This window comes from Lepidochelys kempii, chromosome 2 (assembly GCF_965140285.1).
Source record: "Lepidochelys kempii isolate rLepKem1 chromosome 2, rLepKem1.hap1, whole genome shotgun sequence".
Taxonomy (NCBI): domain Eukaryota; kingdom Metazoa; phylum Chordata; order Testudines; family Cheloniidae; genus Lepidochelys; species Lepidochelys kempii.
In genome coordinates this window covers 76512233-76532924 of record NC_136381.1, presented here as the reverse complement: position 1 = coordinate 76532924, position 20692 = coordinate 76512233, and the positions used below count along the sequence as shown (strand labels likewise).

The following is a 20692-nucleotide window of genomic DNA, read 5'->3' as shown; positions in this document are numbered from 1 at the left end:
CCGTTGAGTTATAAAATCATAGCATTATACTATCACTCTCTGGCTGTTACTGTGGTACTATTATAAACCCCTACCACGAAAATATGCTGCTAAGTGTAAAATTTATTCCATCTCTGTCCTATTTCACTTGCGCTACTACTAAAAAAGTATTCAAAAATACTATGATATATTGTTAACATGTTCACATGATAACTACTGGCAACTAATTATACTCCAAAATTATATCCTATTTTACTAAATAGTAGGGCTGTCAATCGCAGTTAACTCAAGTGATTAACACAAAACAAATTAACTAGATTAAAAAAAAGTCATGATTAATCACAGTTTTAATTGCGATGTTAATAGAATACCAATTTCAATATTTTTTGATGTTTTTCTACATTTTCAAATATATTAACTTCAATGACAATAGAGAATACAAAGTGTACAATGCTCACTTTATATTATTTTTATTACAACTATTTGCACTGTAAAAATAGTATTTTTCAATTCACCTGATACGAGTATTGTACGTGCAATCTCTTTATCGTGAAAGTGCAACTTACAGATGTACAATTTTATATATAAATATAAATAACTGCACTCAAAACCAAAACAATGTAAAATTTTAGAGCCTAGAAATCCACTCAATCCTAATTCTTGTTCAGCCAATCAAGTTTGTTTACATTTATGGGAGACAATGCTGCCCACTTCTTATTTACAAGGTCACCTGAAAGTGAGAACAAGTACAGTTGTAGCCCATGTTGCAAGGTATTTGCATGCCAGATATGCAAAACATTTGTATGCCCCTTCATACTTCGACCACCATTCCAGAGGACATGCTTCCATGCTGAATTTAAATGGATATTCTGTTATTTTTTTAACAATGCAATTAAAACTGATTAATCATGAATTTTTTTTTAATCTCACAATTAATTGTGATTATTTTTTTAATCTTTTGACAGCTCTACTAAATAGTTATGTGATTTACCAGCGTGCTACCTAAATAAATACAAATGCATTCAATCTAAAGCAGTAGCCCTAGGCATGGTTTCAGTTCCTCTTATGCTCTCAGATACTGTTACAAGGTTCAGCCACAATCACTCTAACATCAGATATCTAGCTTCTCTCTGCCAAGCAAAGAAGTGATCAATGTAATTGACAGGCAATTCATTTTCTTTGATAGTTTATTTTAAAAATCAACGATAGCTTTACCTGCATAATGAACAGGGATTTCTATCTTTGGCCCTATGACATAATGACCCTCCTCCAGACTATGAGCTGTAATTGTTGTCCACTGCCGGCATGAATGAATCACAAGGTAATCATTCTCTCGAAGGCCTTCTACAGGGTCTCCTGCAAAACAGATGTAATTTTATATCAGATTCACTGCATAAAGAAATACTTAACTCTGTATTACACAACTTAAAGCCATTTATTCTGCATTACTGTTTACTGCAGCAATTAAGTATTTTACCCAACTTAAATAGCAAAGTTTCTGAAGACAGGTTACAATCTTATACATTTTCGTTTAGCAATTTACTCTTACAAATAAAATAAAATTAAACACTAGTATATGAATTCTAGAAAAATGTGATTCAGTTAATTCAGCAGCGACTCTAGGGCTCTTATGAAGAAAGCTAGAATGAGCAGGCTTTTTGGCCTCCATTTATTTTTATTTAGCTCCCTTAATGAGAAGCACATGACATTTTAAATTTTCAAAATACAGAGATAACCAGTGTGCTTACTCATACCTTTTATTGGGGGTTTTGCAGCAAGTGGTGAGAGGGAACAGAACAAGGGAAGACTTCCCAACCCCATACACAAAGATGAGCCTTATTAAAGAACACACTGGAATTGTCTGTACAAAATCAACATTAATTGCTATTGAGAATTATGGAGTTACACAACCAAAATATTTTGTTGCTAAACAAAAAGGTTCATTTCGTCATCCACCTTCGCAATTATATGCTCAACCACAAAATACAAGCAAGCACAATTCTGCACACTGAAGAGCAGAAGCACTTATAAGACTAATCAAGTATCTCCTATTGTACTGCACAGTACTGCAGTGGATCCATGTTCTGATCAAAAAGATAGCAGTGGAACACACACGTCTGAGGATAGACGAACAGGACATGGTGCAGTCACATAGAAATCTAAACTCAGATCTCAGTTTTTTTATACATACAGATGTAGTTGGTAAACATCATCTGTCATTTACATTAAATAATGTATTCAGATCAACACTTTTGTAGCACTAATGCTTGCTTTAATCCTATTTAGGAAAACATTTTAAACAGGCATCACAGACAAAGATAAAACAAGTTATACGTGAAATAAGACACAGTACCACATTGTTAAGTGTCCTAGATAAGAAGATACCAAATAATTTTCACAAAACTTTACAGACAGTAACAAGTCAGTTATTCCTATATGCAAAGATATTTTGAGCTTATAACATTAACATCCGAAATTAGCATATCTCCTCCCACAGGTTCAGTCCATTCAGAGGATGACTTCCATTTTGTGCTCTAGACTGTTCTACAAGAATTTGCAGTCATAACAGTTATGGTGAACAGGTCACTGGATATACTCCTGGGGGTGGGAAGATATTTCAGTTTAGTCATTCTACTCTCTTCCCACTCACTGCCCAGTTGGCGATTCCTGTTAGTTGAGGCTCAATCCTGCAGTCTTTATACCAAAATTTTCTGATGCTGAAGTAAATGAAAATTCAAGGTCAGCAAGAAATGTAAAGCCGACCTTTGCTTACGTGGTTTTGCCAGATGCCCTTCCTTTGTCCGTTGGCAGCTATCAAGCCCATCCAAAACACTCCCAGTTCATTTCCCCCATAAAACTGTCCAGCCTCTACATCTCCTTTGGGTGTCCCTGCTGAATTTCAGATGCACATGCCACTCACTATTGCTGGTCAGGACAGAAGTGTTTGGCATGCATGGCGCCTGTGAGAGTCATGTCACATGGCCATTCAAGCAGGTGCAATACAATTTTCAAAGAGCAATAGACCCCATAATGTAAAAAAAGACAACAAAAAAACCCCCACAAAGCAGTCTATAGGTAAGATATCTTCATTACAATACCTCACACACTGGGTTCTGTGGCCATAGCATTTACATTACAGTGTATTTGACAGTCCATATGCCATGCTCTGTCTCCTACAGAAAATGTTGCTCTTACCTATCTTCAAATCACATTCAGTCTTTCTACTTAAAGCACAGGAAAGAGCCTTAAGGCAAATTCATTCTGTCTATTACAATGCCTTTAAAGTAATCAGAGACTGATGTGTAACCTACATAGGCCAGGAATTGTGGGGCAAAAACACCAACAATTTTACATTTTATTTTCCCCTTTCCCCACCAATCATGGCCAAAAATCTTTCATAAAAGCAAGGTTGAAAGAGGACTTGCTGTCAAGTTTGGAAATACATAATCCCATCAACTACTACAGAAGCTCATATACCCTCTCCACTCCTGGAACTGGATCCTCCAAGTTCTTCCAGACAGATAATTAGTGCAGAACTTCTCATACTTTCACCATCTCAAACTGTTTTTATTTTCCCTGCTGAGACCCTCCACAAAGGAGATACAGGAAAACAGGACTATGTAAAGTAACAGGCAACTTCTAATACTCCATTTGCAATGGCCACCATCTGCTCTATTCCTGCCGCATTTCATGCTCCCATTCCATCAAAATACCACCCACCTACACATTTTTTAAAAGATGTGTTCTGTGTGAATTCATAGATTTAAGACCAGAAGAGGCCGTTAGGTAATCTAGTTTGACCTCCTGTACAAAACAGGTCACAGAATTTAATCCACTTACTCCTGTATTAAGCCCAATAATTTGCATTTGACTAAACAACATCTTCCAGAAAGACATCCAGTCTTTAAGATTTCAAGACATAGAGAATCCACTACTTCCCGTGATAGTTTGTTCCGATTTGTTACAGTTAAAAATGTGTGCCTCATTTCTAATTTAAATTGGTCTGGCTTCAATTTACAGTTCCTGTTATGCCCTTCTCCACTCGATTAAATAGTCCTTTAGTACTTGCTACTTTATCCATGTGAAGGTAAAATTCTAGTATGACCTCACCATTTGTAGTCCAGAGAGAAAAGGTGCCTTCAAAATAAGGATTGGTATTCAGAACTGAATTCTAAATGGTACATTTATCACATTCCTTGACATTCCAATGAACAGACGGAGTCTGTTTTTAGTTAATATAATTTCTTCTATTTTCATTATAGCACCCTCTCCTGCAGCTTGTTCCTGAGCAAGTAAGGAGGATGAGAGGGAGTCTGAGGAGGAAATGGCATACTTGCTCCACAGCAGGGGAATGACCTCCAGTCCCACCATGTTTTTGAAGTAACGTCAGGTAATTGGCAGAAGAACCTCATGTGCACATGCACACACACACACACACAGCCTTTCTAGAATCTCCCCACTCTGATATCTTGCCTATTCTGATCACAGGCTCACTGCTCATACACAAAACTTCTCTTTAAACATTTCTGTCACACACAGCAAATTAGAATTGGTGTGTTTGAAAAAGAAGATTTTACAGGCAGACATCCAATAATAGATTCAAATTTCTGGTTAAGGCAAACTTACAGTTCAGCTGGTTAAATTCATGCTTTTTATAGTCATTGGCAACAAGCAATTATTTAGTCCTACAGTAAATATAATGATCATGCCCATATGGAATTAACTGGTATTTTACCAGTTTCACTGGCTACAGTGCATGACATTTGAAGGCAGTACAAAGCATATCTAACACATCTTTTTCCGTCACAGAGTTCAAAGTTATTTCAAAACAATACACAAGTAAAAAGCTTGAGAGTAATGATCAGGAATTGCAGAGGTCATCCTTATACAGTATGAAAAAAAGATATACTCGGCAAAGCGCACACACAGACACACAAGAATTGTTTCCTTTATGGTTCTCATGAAGCGATTTGTCAATGTTTACTGTATTAATTAAAACTGGGTGGGGACTAGGAGTGTAGAGTATTCGAGGGGTAGCCATGTTAGTCTGTACCCACAAAAACAACGAGGAGTCCAGTGACACCTTAAAGACTAACAGATATATTTGGGCATAAGCTATCATGGGTAGAAAACCCCACTTCTTCAGATGCATGGAGTTAAAATTACAGATACAGGCATAAATATACTGGCAAATGAAGAGAAGGGAGTTACCTTAAGTGGAGAACCAGTGTTAACAAGGCCAATTCAGTCAGGGTGGATGTGGTCCACTCCCAATAACTGATGATGAGGTGTCAATACCAAGAGAGGGAAAATTGCTTTTGTAGTGAGCCCAGCCACTCTCAGTCCTTATTCAAGCCCAAATTAATGGTGTTGAGTTTGCAGATGTATTGTAGCTCTACAGTTTCGCTCTGAAGTCTGCTTTTGAAGGTTTTTTTTTGAAGGATGGCTACTTTTAAATCTGTTATTGAATGTCCAGGGAGATTGAAGTGTTCTCCTATTGGCTTTTGTATGTTACCGTTCCTAATGTCTGATTGGTGTCCATTTATTCCTTTACCTAGAGACTGTCCGGTTTGGCTAATGGACATGGCAGAGGGGCATTGCTGGCATATATCACATTAGTAGATGTGCAGGTGAGTGAGCACCTGATGGTGTGGCTGATGTAGTTGGATCCTCTGATGGTGCCGCTAGAGTGCATATGGGGACAGGAGGCGGCAACTGGGTTTGTTACAGGGATAGGTTCCTGGGTTAGCGTTTCTGTGGTGTGGTGTGTAGTTGCTGGTAAGTATTTGCTTCAGGTTGGGGGGCTGTCTGTAAGCGAGGACTGGCCTGCCTCCCAAGATCTGTTACAGTAAGGGAACGTTTTCCAGAAAAGAAATTACACCATCTGCTCAAGCGACTCCCTGTTAGAGCACAGGAACAAATCTACACAGACACACCCCTAGTGTGTAATCTATCTGCTACCCAAGATCCATAAACCTGGATATTTTTCACAAATCACAGTCACAAATCCACTGGCAGCAGGATCTCACATCAAGATCAGGTTTTAAGTTTGAGTGCAATTGTTCAGAATTGGATGAGAGCACCGTGGTTGGTCATATGCTGGAGCTGAAAGTGAGAGTTTGGGTATTAGGATGTTTCAGTGGCCAGTCATGTCATTGGAAGTTGGTGTGGATGTGCTCATTACCTGAACTGAATTTCCTCGATTTTAAGTGATTGCGTTAGGAAATGGCCTCCAACAATTTTAACTGTAAACTAAAGCTTTTGTGGTGGAATATACTCAGTATGAACTCCATTCTTTGATACTAAGGATTTGGGGTCAGTGGGCAGATGCGTGTTTATGTCGAGTTGTATGGCTTCATGGATCCTACCAAAAAGGCAAACAGCGCATTCCTGTAAAATATTTTCATCATTTTACTGTGCAAGAGCAGATGCTTTTATTTAACTCAGTGAGTTTAGTAAATATAATCTATATATCTGCTGAAGTAGTTAAAACCACATCCTACTCTTAAAAGTCAGTGAATGGGGTTGCTCTAGTTTAACAATTAAATTTTAGTCCATTAACTTTCATAAAACAGCATTCTTGCCCATTACACACACTGTAGATGACCACTTTTCAATCCCAACAAGCACGAGTAAACGGACATTCAAGTTACTTACAAAACAGGAAGATCAACATGACTCATTCACTTACCAAAATATGCCACTGAAAATAAAATAGAGAGCTACAAGAATCTAAACATTTTAAAAGGCCACATTTGGTCATCTTGGTTAAAAATTTATACCCCTTAAAACGTTAATTTTTTTTATTCTGGAAACATTTTAAATGGAGGTAGAGAGTGTGTTGGAAAAGGAGAAAGGTAATGGACACCATTTAAATAAACCAGATACCATATTTCCAGTAGAAAGATTCTGAAGAAAGCACTTTGTCTTCATTCCAAGATGAAACCAAGCCTAGAACTATCCCTTATTCTTCTTTTGAAGACATTGAAGCTTGTAAATGTTTTTATTCCTACAATGAAGAATTGTTTTTACTTTCTCACAAGAAAGCTGAAACATCAGCTCATGGTCTAAAATCGTCCCTACATTGTGAACCCAAATAACTGACAGCACTGTACAAGATGACTATATGCTTCTTGATAAAGAATAAATTGTGAGCCCTGTTGGATGGCTTCAACCTCCTCTGGACAGACTTCATGCCATATCTAGGTATTTATACCATACTCATTACCTATGATATTCCAGTCCCAGAGCAACAGAATTAGACACCACCTTAGATTATGCTAAACCCAAAATCCATACTTCCTTTCATTGGTGGGTCCACATGTCAGTCAGTGTTTGACCAGCCTCTAGCATTAGGGTGCCTACTTAATTTGTTATTCCTCTTTGATCTCTTGATACCCAAGAAATGTGCATAGCTGTGAATTTACCAATGATCAGTAGAGAGACTCAAGCTGCAAAGTCTGGATCCAAGTTCAAATAGTTTGGGGGTATCTGGATGTGGGATTTGGTTTAGACCTATCTTTACAAATCAGCAACACTGATTACTATTTTTTAACCACAAATAGGTATTTCTTTTGAAACAGTCAATTCTCATGCCTCAAACAACTCTTGAGCCAATACTGACTGACAGAGCTGCTCTAATGTGCAATCCTGTGCTGGGAAGATGGCCTCCATCTTTGACAAGTGGGCTAAATTCTGCCCTTAAATATGGAGGTGCAATTCCCATGGAAGTCAACAAGAGCTGTATGTACATGTCCATGGGCAGGTTTTGCTCACTTGGTTCTAGGACTTCAACTGACCAACGTGAAAGGTACTATACCCCATTGTCAATCCCCCGACCAGTCCAATCAGCAAGAAATCAAATTTGTTTTTAAAAAAAGGGTTGAGAAAAGTATAGAAAGGGCAACAAAAAATAATAAGTATGATTTATTTCAACAAAATGAATTCTGGGGAGCTGAAGTTGGAGTCTAAAAAAAGAGGGAGGGGCCACATGATGCTCAGTACCTGTTCAAGCGAAGGCAACTTACAGTCTCAGGACAACAAACAGCGGCCTATAGCTATAAACAGAAAAAAATAAGGAAAAAAGTTCTTCACAGGCCTTGTCTAAAATAAGACTTTTTTGCAAAGATTTCTCACTGTTGCTTACACCAAACAAGAGTGAACTGGCGTTGACAGCCACCGGAGCTTTGCATCTGAAGAAGTGGTTTTTTACCCATGAAAGCTTATGCCCAAATAAATCTATTAGTCTTTAAGGTGCCACCAGACTCCTTGTTGTTTTTGAGGAGCTTTGCCAGTGTTTTTAAAACATTGCATTGATGAGAGCTGCTTTGGTGTAAGCGATGGTGGGAAAGTTTAAAAAAAATCCGTAGTACAAAACAACTGAGCAGTGGAATAGAATCCCAAAGGAGATGGTCAACTTGCCAACATATTCAATTCTAAAATGTTAATTGACATGATACTGTGAGCTCTCATGCAAAATTAAGGGTAAGACTGAAGGACATGCTCTTTTCTGATCTTATTACCATGGGGGATGGAAACAATGTAGAAAGTGTGATATTCTGGTGGTAGGTTTACCATGAAACTGCAGAGTACGGTAGAACAGTCAAAATCTCTACGATGCACAGTAGCATATAGCCATTTGGAAGCAGTTCAATATGTCTCATCGAGAAAAAAAAATAGTCTTTGCCATTTAAATATCAACTCCAGCTATAATTAAAATGATAGTTACAATGTTTCAAAACACACAAACTTCCTAGCTTTGGTTTAACAGCTGGAAAAGAGCACACAAATGAGAACAGCATGACAGTCTTTTCTAGCCAAAGGCTAATCAATGTTTATTTCCCATCCAGCTCATGAGCTAGGAGAATGTTACCAATGTATCATGTTTTATTTCTATGGCACAATTATACTGAATTACCATAGCAACTTCTCCCTTGTAGAACAGGTGCCTCTTTATTCCTTCAGATTACTTTTTTACTAATATGAAAAAAAAGATTGAGTAATTCCATTTCTAAGCTTAGATTTTGGGGGAGAAAGAAATGCACGTTTCTTGTGAAGTCTGAGTATTAAAATTAAGAGGATAGGATTTTTCTTAATATCAGTGAGAACATGCAAGCTGTTCTCCTGCTTAATTCTGATAAGATCAAAATCTTAAACTAAAAAAAGTCAGCACTACAGTTTGCTACCAATTTACACCATAGACCAGTGTTCCCCATACTGTGGGGGGCACGGAGGAACATTCAAAGGGGCAAAGCAGGGCCCAGGCCAGCCCCCATGTGGGGGCGGGGAGGGAGCACCACCCAGCCCCACTCTGCCCCCAGCCCCAGCCTAGCCCCCAGCCATGAACCCCTAGATCTAGCTCCTGACCGCAGTCTTGGAGGGGAGCACGGACAGGTTCCTTCCCCACTCTGAACTCTAGGGTACACATGTGGAGACCTGCATGAAAGACCCCCTAAGCTTATTCTTACCAACGTAGGTTAAAAACTTCCTCAAGGTACAAACTTTGCCTTGTCCTGGAACCCTATGCTGCCACCACCAAGTGTTAAACAAAAGAACAGGGAAAGAGCCCACTTGGAGACGTCTTCCCCCCCAGCCCTACACCCCCTTTCCTGGGGAAGGCTTGATAAAAATCCTCACCAATTTGCATAGGTGAACACAGACCCAAACGCTTGGATCTTAAGAACAATGAAAAAGCAATCAGGATCTTAAAAGAAGAATTTTAATTCAAGAAAAAGTAAAAGATCACCTCTGTAAAATCAGGATAGTAAATACCTTACAGGGTAATCAGATTCAAATCAGAGAATCCCTCCAGGCAAAGCCTAGAAGAAAAAAAAGGGGGGGAGAAAAAGTTTGGGACCCACTGCCAAAAACTACATCAGTTATGTAAATGAAGCACTTTAATAAGGCATTAAAGTTTCATTCAGTATTTAATTTTATAGAACCATAGGAGTTTTGTTTTTGTTTTTTTGCTTAATCCAGTACCCAATGGATCTAATCTCAACAGCAGTGACAGCCTGCACATCATATTCCTTCCATACAAACATATTCCAGAGATTTAAAATGAGAACAAGGAAGAGTTTAAGAGTAAAATGTGATGAATATTCCAGCTGTAAGTTGTAATAAGAATTTGATTGAATGATATCATTTTGACAAGTATTTGAATGTGGGGAGGGAATTAAAACATTTGGTGTTGTGAAGAATAATACCCACAGCAATGTGGAAAAAACTCCAATACACTTGGGACTACAAGAATTGGAGACTTTGCCTTCTGGTCACTGGTACTGAACAAGTGTTTGGAAGTATGTGTAACGGTACAACAAGCGTTTCTAGCACTGAGTGATTATAAGTATGGGATGTTACTGGGGGGGTTCACCTAATTAGTTAAGATTCCTTCCCACCCCTTCAGTGTTTTTGCTATGTCACTGACTGTTAATGTACACATTTATAATAATTTCACAAAAATTAAATATCTGTGCCTCTATCATAGCTCTCTCGCTCACTCTCTCACACACCACACACACACACACACACACTTACTTTAAGTCCTAAACTGCTGCTGTAATAAGTTGTTCCTGGTGCACTTTCAACAGCAGCTGTTCTGTGCCATAGCTCCTTTTGAGTGCATAAGCAGTCACTGCATGCACAGCAGCAGCCTGAGACTCAGCACCTTCTCAGACTTTGCTGGAAGAGGGCAGTGAAAGTACAGGTATTAGTTTTACTAGGTTTTATGAGACTATTTTAAAGTTTCAATACCTTGTGAACCTCCAGAGCCAGGATTCACAGTTCTCCAATGGTGTGTCATTTCTGGTTCTGGTAGCTCACAAAACAGCAGCCTTTAAAATTGTTACTGGCTGCTCAGACCAGCAGTGCTTTTTTGTCACTCATGTATTCGATTTCAAACCACTGTAGTTTTCAGTTCTTTGACCACATCAGAATTTATTTTTGCCAAGAGACATTAGAGCACCTAATAGGACAGTTGTGTAAGGGGGCAGGTGGGAAAGCTTTTGGGAACAATTCTCTCAGCATAGAAGAAACAAATTGAACAAATTTGACAGGCTATGATTTTCGTTTCCCTCTCTGTTTCTGTCATTTTCTTATTTCAGACAATGGAAAACAGGGCAAATAAAGAAATTTAGTTGTACACAGAAGCTTTTTTGTAAGGCATCACACTTGGATTTTAAGTGCTGAAAAACTGAAATGTACATTTAAGTCTACCGTGGAACAGTTTCAAAGGAATGAAGGTTTTAAATTCCAGGAGCAATAAGAGAAAGTCCTTTTTTAATCTAATTATGCAACACATGGGAAAAAATATCTCTCTGCATTGGTTATTCTAATTTTTAATTTGAAATGAACTAACTAGGATGGAGTGCCTGCCAGAATCATCGTCCGACTTGGTCATCAGTGTCAGAAGAAAGAAGTGGATGATGAAGGAATCTCATGGTAACATTAGTTAAAATAGTTCCCCTTCTCATCCTCAGGATACCAAGACCTTCTGAGACAGAGATCCAGAGAGTATGGGATGTAAATTGTGGGTATATCTTAGACTTGTTTGTAACTAAGCTTTCTGCAGTATTATTCACACCTTTAATGTCTTTCCAATAGATTTTCAGTAGAATCCACAAATATTTAAAGCTATCATTCTAACTGCGTTTATTTCAAATATATTAACACTCAGGCATTTTCTTTAAAGACACTTGGTTCTTATTAATGGAGAATATCAGGAGTGGTGGCTGGATCACAGCCCCAGTGCTTTCTTTAAAGCTAACACCATCAACTTGCAATCTAGTCAAACACACACACACACACACACAAACTTCTTATGAGTAGTTTCAGGTACCACACCTGCTCCTCCATCCCCAAGTTCCCCAATCACTTTGAGGTTTTACAATCACTTTTGTGTTTTTTAAAGGAAAGGTGTGTCTTCTCTGTTCTTTTGGCAAAAAAAAAAAAAAGGGAAGGTAAATGATGAGGAAAGTCATGTCAAATACACACAGTAATAAAACTGGGTGAAAACAAATCTTCTCTGGCTTCCCTCTAATCTTTAGTGTTACAGCAAGTGCTAAGTGTAGTTTTTAAATGGATGGTGTTCTAATCACAAGAAAACCCAGATTGTTAGTACTCAATGTTGTGTCTTGGGAACCCATTACAAATATTTGGTTGGATCATAAGTACTAATGTTGCAAGTAGGTTACACAGACACACACCATGATGCCATCATCCAGCCAACAACCAAGCCAAGTTGAGATATGCAACTGACAAAGAACAATTGTTTTGCAACAAGGTCAAGGTCCATTACTGACAGTTGTTTTTTTGCTAACAGAGCACCCTATGAAAATTGTGAAATATTGTAGAGAGAAACCTTTACTAACTTCCAGAAGCCAATGATGAAAGGTTAAAAACATCAGAAGGTTGTATACACTGGCCTTAGCTAAATAAGGAGAGTAAAGGGAAAGAGCATAAAAGGGCCCCCAACATTTGAAAGCTCTTGTACCACTCCAAAAGATAGTTTCAATAAAGGCATTGTAGATCAAGTACTGTATTTGCATATTAGAAAGGCACCAACCTGCAGCTTCAGTTGATTAAGGGAAGGAGCTGTCAATTAATTTGTTAGTCTCTAAGGTGCCACAAATACTCCTTTTCTTTTTGCAATTACAGCAACTAACTTGCAGGAATGGAAAGCTACAGAGCCTACCCAAGGAAGCATATCCTGCAAAGAAGTCTGCAAGGATCCTTTAGAGCAGGGGTGGGCAAACTTTTTGGCCTGTGGGCCACATCTGGTTATAAAAACTGTATGGCGGGCCATGAATGCTCACAAAATTGGAGGTTGGGGTGCAGCCAGAAATGACTTCTGGGTGTGGGAGAGGGCTCCAGGCTGGAGGATGGTGTGTGTGTGTGTATGTGTGGGCTCCGGCTGGGGCTGAGGCGTTTGGGATGTAGGAGGGTGCTCTGGGCTGGGATCAAGGGGTTCGGTGGGCGGGGGGGGGAGGGAGAGGGGAATCAGCGCTGGGGCGGCGCTCAGGGGTGCAGACTCCGGGCGGTGTTTACCTCAAGCGGCTCCCAGAAGCAGCAGCACATCCCTCCTCTAGCTTCTAGGCAGAGGCGCAGCCAGGCAGGTCTGCTGCGCACTGCCCAGTCTGCAGATGCCACCCCCGCAGCTCCCAGAAGCAGCGGCATGCCCCCATACGGCTCCGACGCAGAGGCACGGTGCCAGCCAGGCAGCTCTGCGCGCTTCCCTATCTGCAGGCGCCACCCCTGCAGCTACCATTGGCCGCGGTTCCCAGCTAATGGTGACAGTTGGGGCAGGGGCAGTGTGCGAAGAGACCCCTGCCTACTCCTACGCATAGGAGCTGGAGGGGGGACGTACAGCTGCTTCCAGGCGCCACACGGCAAGCCCCTGACCCCGCTCCCAGGCAGGAGCACCGGAGCAGGGCAAGCCCCTAACCCCGCTCTCCAGCGGGAGCTTGAGGGCCGGATTAAAAGGCCTGACGGGCCAGACGTGGCCCACGGGCCGTAGTTTACCCACCCCCGCTTTCTAGTACAATGTTGTTCCCAGCATGCAACATTATTGCTGTGTCAAAATTAAAGTACTAAGTGATTTACCCAAACTGACAGAATGAATCTGTGTATGCAATGTTGTAGTTGAATCTATGGCAGAGCTGGGAATAGAATCCAAATGGGATTTCACTCCCCTTCTCTAAATTCTGAACTACCCCACTTTACCAGCCCCTCAAATACAAGCACTGCTAGACTAAATGAGAAAGCAGCACTACACAACTGGTAGTGGGAAATGCAGCACCCAGACAGAACTGCAGAGGAGTCATAGGTAGACAGAATCTAATCAAGAAATTTAGCTGGGAAACCACAGCTAACCCTATATTTTTAGGGAGACAGCATACTCAACAGCATCTTTAGTAGCCACTACTAGTCAAGTTGAAACAAATTTTTAAATCACGTCTGAGAGCCAAGACCTAGAATGACAATGCTCCCAACCCCCTGCAGTTCAGTATTGAACAAAATGAGAAGAATGCCATCTACAGAATCACTAACAAAACTTCTTGCAGCACTGATAGGAGACCTCAGAGTAACTTATCTCTGTAATGGCCTGATCCCCCCTTGCTTATGGTCACACAGTGTATTAACTATTTTAGGAATCAAGCTTTCATCCCCTCAGTCCTCAACTCTCCTGCAAGAGCTGGATACAATTCAGTTGACAAACACAAGTATAACTCACGCTGGCACCCATTGCACTACCTACCCCCTACTCCTCTCACAACAGCCAGCAGAAACAGGGAAGTTTTGTTTCTTTAAGATCAGAGTTCTACAGCAGTCCCAGTGAATAAACACGAAGCCTGATCTTTCCCATTGTGTCACACCACCATTGAAAACCCCAGTTTGTTCCAGTGGAAGAATTTCTCCAGCTTCAGGCCTGTAAATCCATACAAACTGGGTCTCAAAGACTCATAAGTTCTGTTCAAACCACTACTTAATATAAGCAAAAATTTTTTAAAGTATTCAGACTACTGCATTAATCCCATAGGAAGGGTAAAACTTTGAGTAATAGCTTTAATTCTGAATAAGAATTTATCTGGTTATATCCTTTTAATTATTTTTCCAGTCCAACTGCAAACTGGAAGTATTTATTAAAACCCAAACCATCCTTCCTATAAGCCAAGTTTCAAATGAATAATATTAAGGGCAAAAAATCATCATCTTCTTTAGAGTGTTATTTTAACTTTTTTACAATAACAATTTTTTAAACAATTTAGAAAGGAGAAAAGATTCCACTTTTGTCGAGAAGCACACAATAATGAGAAACAAAATCTCTAAAAGGCTGGAGGGAGAATAATACTCACAATTCACAAAGCTCTTTTACTATTCAGCGCTACAGTTTTTGTTTTTTTAATTAAAGTGTTCCCTTTTCTATATACTGTCTTTCACCTACACTGGAATGGTACTTGCTGTAGTTTTGTGGCTTGCTGCGAGCCACACCCAGTCTCGGAACACTGCGTGGTACCATACACATACATAGCTAGTCATATTTTATATTATGATCTGAGGGAGGTACATTTTCAATGTTCAAGCTTCTCATCTTTCCTAATCACCATCCACAGAGGCTCAACATTTTTTCCTAGAACAAATATGAACAAGTTTCAAATTTGAAGACTGAGAACAGACTAGTGTGACCATAACACAATTACATGGGCACAATTTCAAAAGTGAATGTTTTATGATCAGATGTAAAATGTGTAATGAGGCTATAACCTTCAGGAGGAGGGCGGGGAAGGAAGAGAGAGATTTAGGTCTTTTCAGCAAATGAAGTTTTCATTTTTCAATAATTTTATACAGATACTCAAGAGTAATTTAAGGCTTCTGAAAGTGTTCTTCCAAGAACAAGGACGCAAGGATGTAAATCAATTTAAATGTAATTAGCTCTGTGACTTCCAGTTATTCACACCACTCCATGAATGGGGGTGGATGATTTTTTCCCCTACAAAACCTGCAGTAGATTTGCTAGTTTTCCAAAACAGTCTAGGGAACATTTGATCCCTTCAACATGAACATACTTCCCTACCTCCTCACACACCATGGTCTTTCATCATTGTGCTGTATTTTCAGTCTAAATTACAGTACAAAGCTGGAACACTGTCTTTATTGTATATTTGCTTATCAAGTACCATGACTAGCTACAGAGCTATATATAGTATGGAAAATGCGGGCTGTACAAGAAAGAATAAAATTTAAATAGCATAGTTAAACCAACGGAACGCACCATAAATATAAAATTCAAGAGGTTTAAGAAATTTGGCACAGTGTTTTATGAAGCTTGTTTTTTGCGTCAAATGCACTGTGTGTGTTAATATGATGAGTATTTTCCTACAAGAGATTCTCAGATCTTGACAGCTAGTTATTCACTATACCAAAATATCAATATTCTTGCTGCAGTCAAACTACAGGTGGAATTCCTGGAACATAGCTCCTGTGACTGAAATTAACTGCTATACCATGTTGTCCCATATACTGTAGCATTTCTTTTCAGCATGTTCCCTTAAGTTCACCGGACCACTACAAAGAGTGCTGAATTCATTTAACTAAAATTGCCAGGAACACCTTGACCCATAAAGGTATTAAAAACGTTAACTTCTTTCCCATGTCAGTTTTAATGCTAGTCCCTTGTGTCATGCTTTATTACAACCATTAGAAACAACAATACATGAACCATTACACAACACTTGTTTTAGTTTCTTAAGAACTATCCTACTTACTTGGGCATCCTGTCTTAGTTTCTGATTGAGTTTACCTTAAATTTGTGTCCTTAAGTCAGTGGTTCTCAACGTGTGGTCCACAGACCCTGGGGTCGCTGGACTACGTCTAAAGCGGTAGTTCTCAACTGTGGGTCAGAACTCCAAAGTGGGTGGCGACCCTGTCTTAACGGGGTCACTGGGGCTGGCTTAGACTTATTGGAGCTGAAGCCTGAGCCCCATAGGGCTGCCAACTTTCTACTCGCACAAAACCGAACACCCTTGCCCTGCCCCTTCTCTGGGGCCCCACCTCCTCTCACTCCATCTCCCCCCTTTCTCGCTCACTCGCTCATTTTCACCGGGCTGGCTCAGGGAATCGGGGTGGAGGAGGGAGTGAGGGCTCCAGCTGGGGGTGCAGGCTCTGTGGTGTAGGAGAGGGCTCTGGGCTGGAGCCAAGGGGCTCGGAGTATGGAAGGGGACTCGGGGCTGAGGCAGGGGGCTGGGGTGCGAGAGAGGCAGGTTCCAAGGTGGGGCCAGAAATGAGAGGTTTAGGGTGCGGTAGGGGGCTCCAGGCTGGGGCAAGTGGTTGGGGTGCAGGATTAGGGCTCTAGCTGGGGGTGTGGGCCCAGGGATGAGGGATTTGGGGTGCAGGAGGTGGCTATGAGTTGAGGGTTTCGGCATGTGGGAGGGGGCTCCGGGCTGAGGCAGCGGGTTGAGGTGCGGGGGGGGGGGGGGGAGGGTGCTGGCTGGGGATGAGGGGGTTGGGCTGTAGGAGGGGGAACTGAACTGGGGCTGAGGGGTTTGGAGGGTGGGAGAGGCATCAGGGCTGGGGCAGGGGGTTGGGGTACCAGGGGGGTACAGGCTCCAGCTGGGGATAAAGGGTTTGGGGTGCAGGAGAGGGCTCCAAGGCTGGGATTGAGGGGTTCAGAGGATGGGAGGGGCATCATGGCTGTGGTAGGGGGTTGGGGCACAGGTGGTGGTCTGAGATGCAGGCTCCGGGCAGCGATTACCTCAGGCAGCTCCTGGAAGCAGCAGCAGCAGCAATGTGTGTCCCCCCCCGTCCCCCGCCGGCTCCTATGTGGAGGCACAGCCAGGCAGCTCTGCACGCTGCCCCATCCACAGGTACAGCCCCCATTGGCCACATTTCAGCCAATGGGAGCTGTGGAGCTGATGCTTGGAGCAGTGGCAGCACCCGAAGCTTAGGAGCCAGAGGGAGGACATGCCGCTGCTTCCAGGAGCCTCGTGGAGCCATGGCAGGCAGGGAGCCTGCCTTCGCCCCACTGCGCCAATGACTGGACCATTAACGGACCGGTCAGCAGTCCTGACCGGAGCCACCAGGGTTCCTTTATGACTGGGTGTTCCAGTCGAAAAATCAGACACCTAGCAACCCTAGAGCCCCACCATGAAGGGCAGAAGCCAAAGCTTGAGGGCTTCAGCCGTGGGCAGCGGGGCTCAGGTTACAGGCCACCTGCCTGAGGCTGAATCTCTTTGCCTTTGACCCACCCCCACCTGGGGTGGCGGGGCTCGGGCTTTGTCTCTGCTCCTCCTCCCCCGAGTAATAGGACTTGGGCGGGCTCAGATTTTGGTCACCACTCCTGGGTCATGTATTAATTTTTGTTGTCAGAAGGGGGTCGCGGTGCAATGAAGTTTGAGAACCCCAGGTCTAAGGGGTCCACAAAAGACTGAAAACTAACTGAACAGAATTCAACTATATATACAGGCAACAGATTTCCAAAGGGGTCCACACCTCCATTCGAAATTTCCAAAGGGGTTCGCAAATGAAAAAAGGTGAGAACCAAAGCCCTAAGTGATATTTTAAAATATTAAACCAAGCCAATGCACTAAATCTCCCAGAAGACTGTCAAAAAATTTTAAACAACAATAATAATAAAAAATCAGAGCCATCATTTAAAAAAAAAAAGGGGGGGGGTATTTTTTCCTCCATTCTTGAACTAAAGAATTTGCTGGAGAGATATTACCTTTTTAAAAGAAAATCTCTAAGGAACCTTTGTGTACCGGTCAAGAGTGCAAAATTTCAGCCCAGGTGGTCTATTTTGTGCCTTTATCTCGGTACCATCCCTGTGATATCTGAGCACTTATGAGCATATGAAAATAGCAGCTTAGGACAAACTGTTTTGAATCCTTGACTACCATAGCAGAGCATTATCAAGAGCCCACAATAATAGGAGTAGCATACTGATTCAAGAACACACAGTACACACTATTGTATCTGAAGTTGCTAGTGAACAATAGGCTCAAACGACGACAGTTTTTAGCTTTAAAATTGAGATACACATTAGTGAACTCAGGTGCATCTCATCTGGAAGATTGTTCTACACTTGAGATAGGTGTTGCCAAGTTACTTGGACTCCAACTCCAGAAGGGCACTATCATTTTCATAGATGTCACAAGGTAGCAGCACTTAAAACAATTTAAAAGCTTTTTCCACTAAAGTGTTTCTGGAACACATTTCTGCCTGTTGGAAAGAAAATACAGCAAGCAGGCAGCCATCTGCTTTTTCACTCAATTGTCATGATGGAATCAGCAGACCACGAGGGAAAGTATGTCTGTGGGGCAGAGGTGGAAGATTATATTAATTGTGTGCATTGATGTATGTGCAATTCAAACATTAATGGTCTGATTTTTCAGAGCTGCTCAATGCTTATGGAAAAAAAGTCAGGCCATAAGTAAGCCGTCACTACTTCCAAAGTACATCCTGTCTTTTTGCCTTCTCCTAACTGGAGGCTTTACCTACCCACTGAACCATCACCTACCTACACATTGTACAATAACTTGCCTTACACAGCATGGGTGTTTAGATCGTGTACATTCTGAGGGGCTCACGTCTTTTTGATCTCCTTTAGTTTTTCCAAAGCGGTTCTTACCACCTCCTCCAAATACTACAATCCACTGAAGCACTTTGCAACAGTTTCTTGAAAGAAGACTATCCACAATAAATGATACCACACACAAACCTCAGAGGAGTGAAATTCTTAGTATAAAGCCATTGCTCAATTTCAAAAATATCCCTGAGTTTGTAAAAGGATGCAATGTGAATTGTTCACTATGTTCATAGTCAAGCTGTTCTATTTAGTGTGATGTTCTTTGTCTCAAAGCCACACAACGCTATCTTATCATTCAGAACTAGACTAAACACTTCACATGTTGTAGGGAACAATCTTGCAGTAACAGGGGAATGGAGTAGATAGAGGTCTTTTCCATCTCTAATTTCTAAACCACTTATTATGGTTCTAAACACCTTTTTTAAAATAGGTTACCTCTGGTGTGGTACCTCATTGAGGACAGGATTTACAATGTAATAAATAAAGCTTGTTCCTCCCAGGCAGCAATATGGCAACCTCAAGCCTAGCCAGATCAGGCATCAAGTAAAGTATCTCCCAGTGCAGTTATTTAAGAGAGTTTAATCAGGGTTCATAAGACATTTCACCCAACCCCACAAGACCTTTTCATAGGCTTTCCCCTCTTTGAAATCCACATCATAATTCAGTCAGTCTGCCTTAAAGCAACCACAAATATTGCATTTATGCTGCGAGTCAAAAGAAATTATTTCCCTCTGAGTCTTAATAACTTATAGTGATCCATCAACACTATCACCAGAGAAATTCAGAGTGGTGTTCTCAGTTAGGCTCAGTGAACAGCCAAAAGTGACCTCTGAACACTGGTGCCTCAAGCTGGGCTATCTACCCAGCCAGACTAGTGCCAGGATGTTTGATTTTAAAAACACTAGTATCATTTGTTTTAAATATTTTTTTCTGGAGTGATGATTGTTAAATAGCTGACAGCACCGGGAAATATTTTTATCCACAGGATGAGTACAAGCAGACTGCTGTGATAGTGATCTCATCGCTAGAGAGACCAGTCTCTGGAATTGAGAGGGAATGTGGTCCCAGGTCCCTCCTTGGGGATAAAAACAATAGCTAGCTGTCAAAAATTAACAATGGTGCTAGGATGACAGGGGTCCTAATAAATAAGACAACAGTAGGACATTGAATTTTCCTATTTAAAAACAAAAACTGGATTTGAATGCCAGCAATGGAGTTCACCATTTGCTGCCAAAAAGCCATGGAGTTTAACTCTTTAACCAAAGCATAATTTCCACTTCTTAGTCTTAATAGCATTTTTCTTCCGGCTTCCAAGATTATCCTTAGACTACATCAGTGCTACCAGAAATTTCAAAAACCTTGAGAAAATAAGGATAAGGTCTCCATGGAGTATTGACTTATTTAGCAGTTAAAGACAATAACTCACCAGAAAGGTCTAAAGTTATAATAGTAAGTATTTTGTTGTCTATTTATAACCCCTGAACAGGCAGAGACACCGTTACCTCAGACACCTATTCTCGCCTAATACCCTGCAGTGCCAGTAAAGGTCATATAAAGGTATTTTTGCTATTGGATCCTGGGGTGCAATCCTTTCCCCTTGCAAGTTAATGGCAAAACTCCCACTGACTTCAG

At 41.1% G+C, this 20692-nt stretch overlaps 1 protein-coding gene across 4 annotated transcripts in view; it reads right to left on the bottom strand.

Annotated features, from left to right (window-relative positions):
- Positions 1–20692, bottom strand: part of GAREM1 (GRB2 associated regulator of MAPK1 subtype 1) — a 123933-nt gene that overhangs the window by 97585 nt on the left and 5656 nt on the right. For 3 of the 4 annotated variants that reach the window (XM_073331292.2, XM_073331293.2, XM_073331295.2), the window contains exon 2: positions 1195–1335. The exons of the other annotated variant lie outside the window; for it this stretch is intronic. In XM_073331292.2, the coding sequence (XP_073187393.1) occupies positions 1195–1335 (141 nt within the window). The remainder of the gene's footprint in view (positions 1–1194; positions 1336–20692) is intronic. 4 annotated transcript variants of the gene reach the window in all.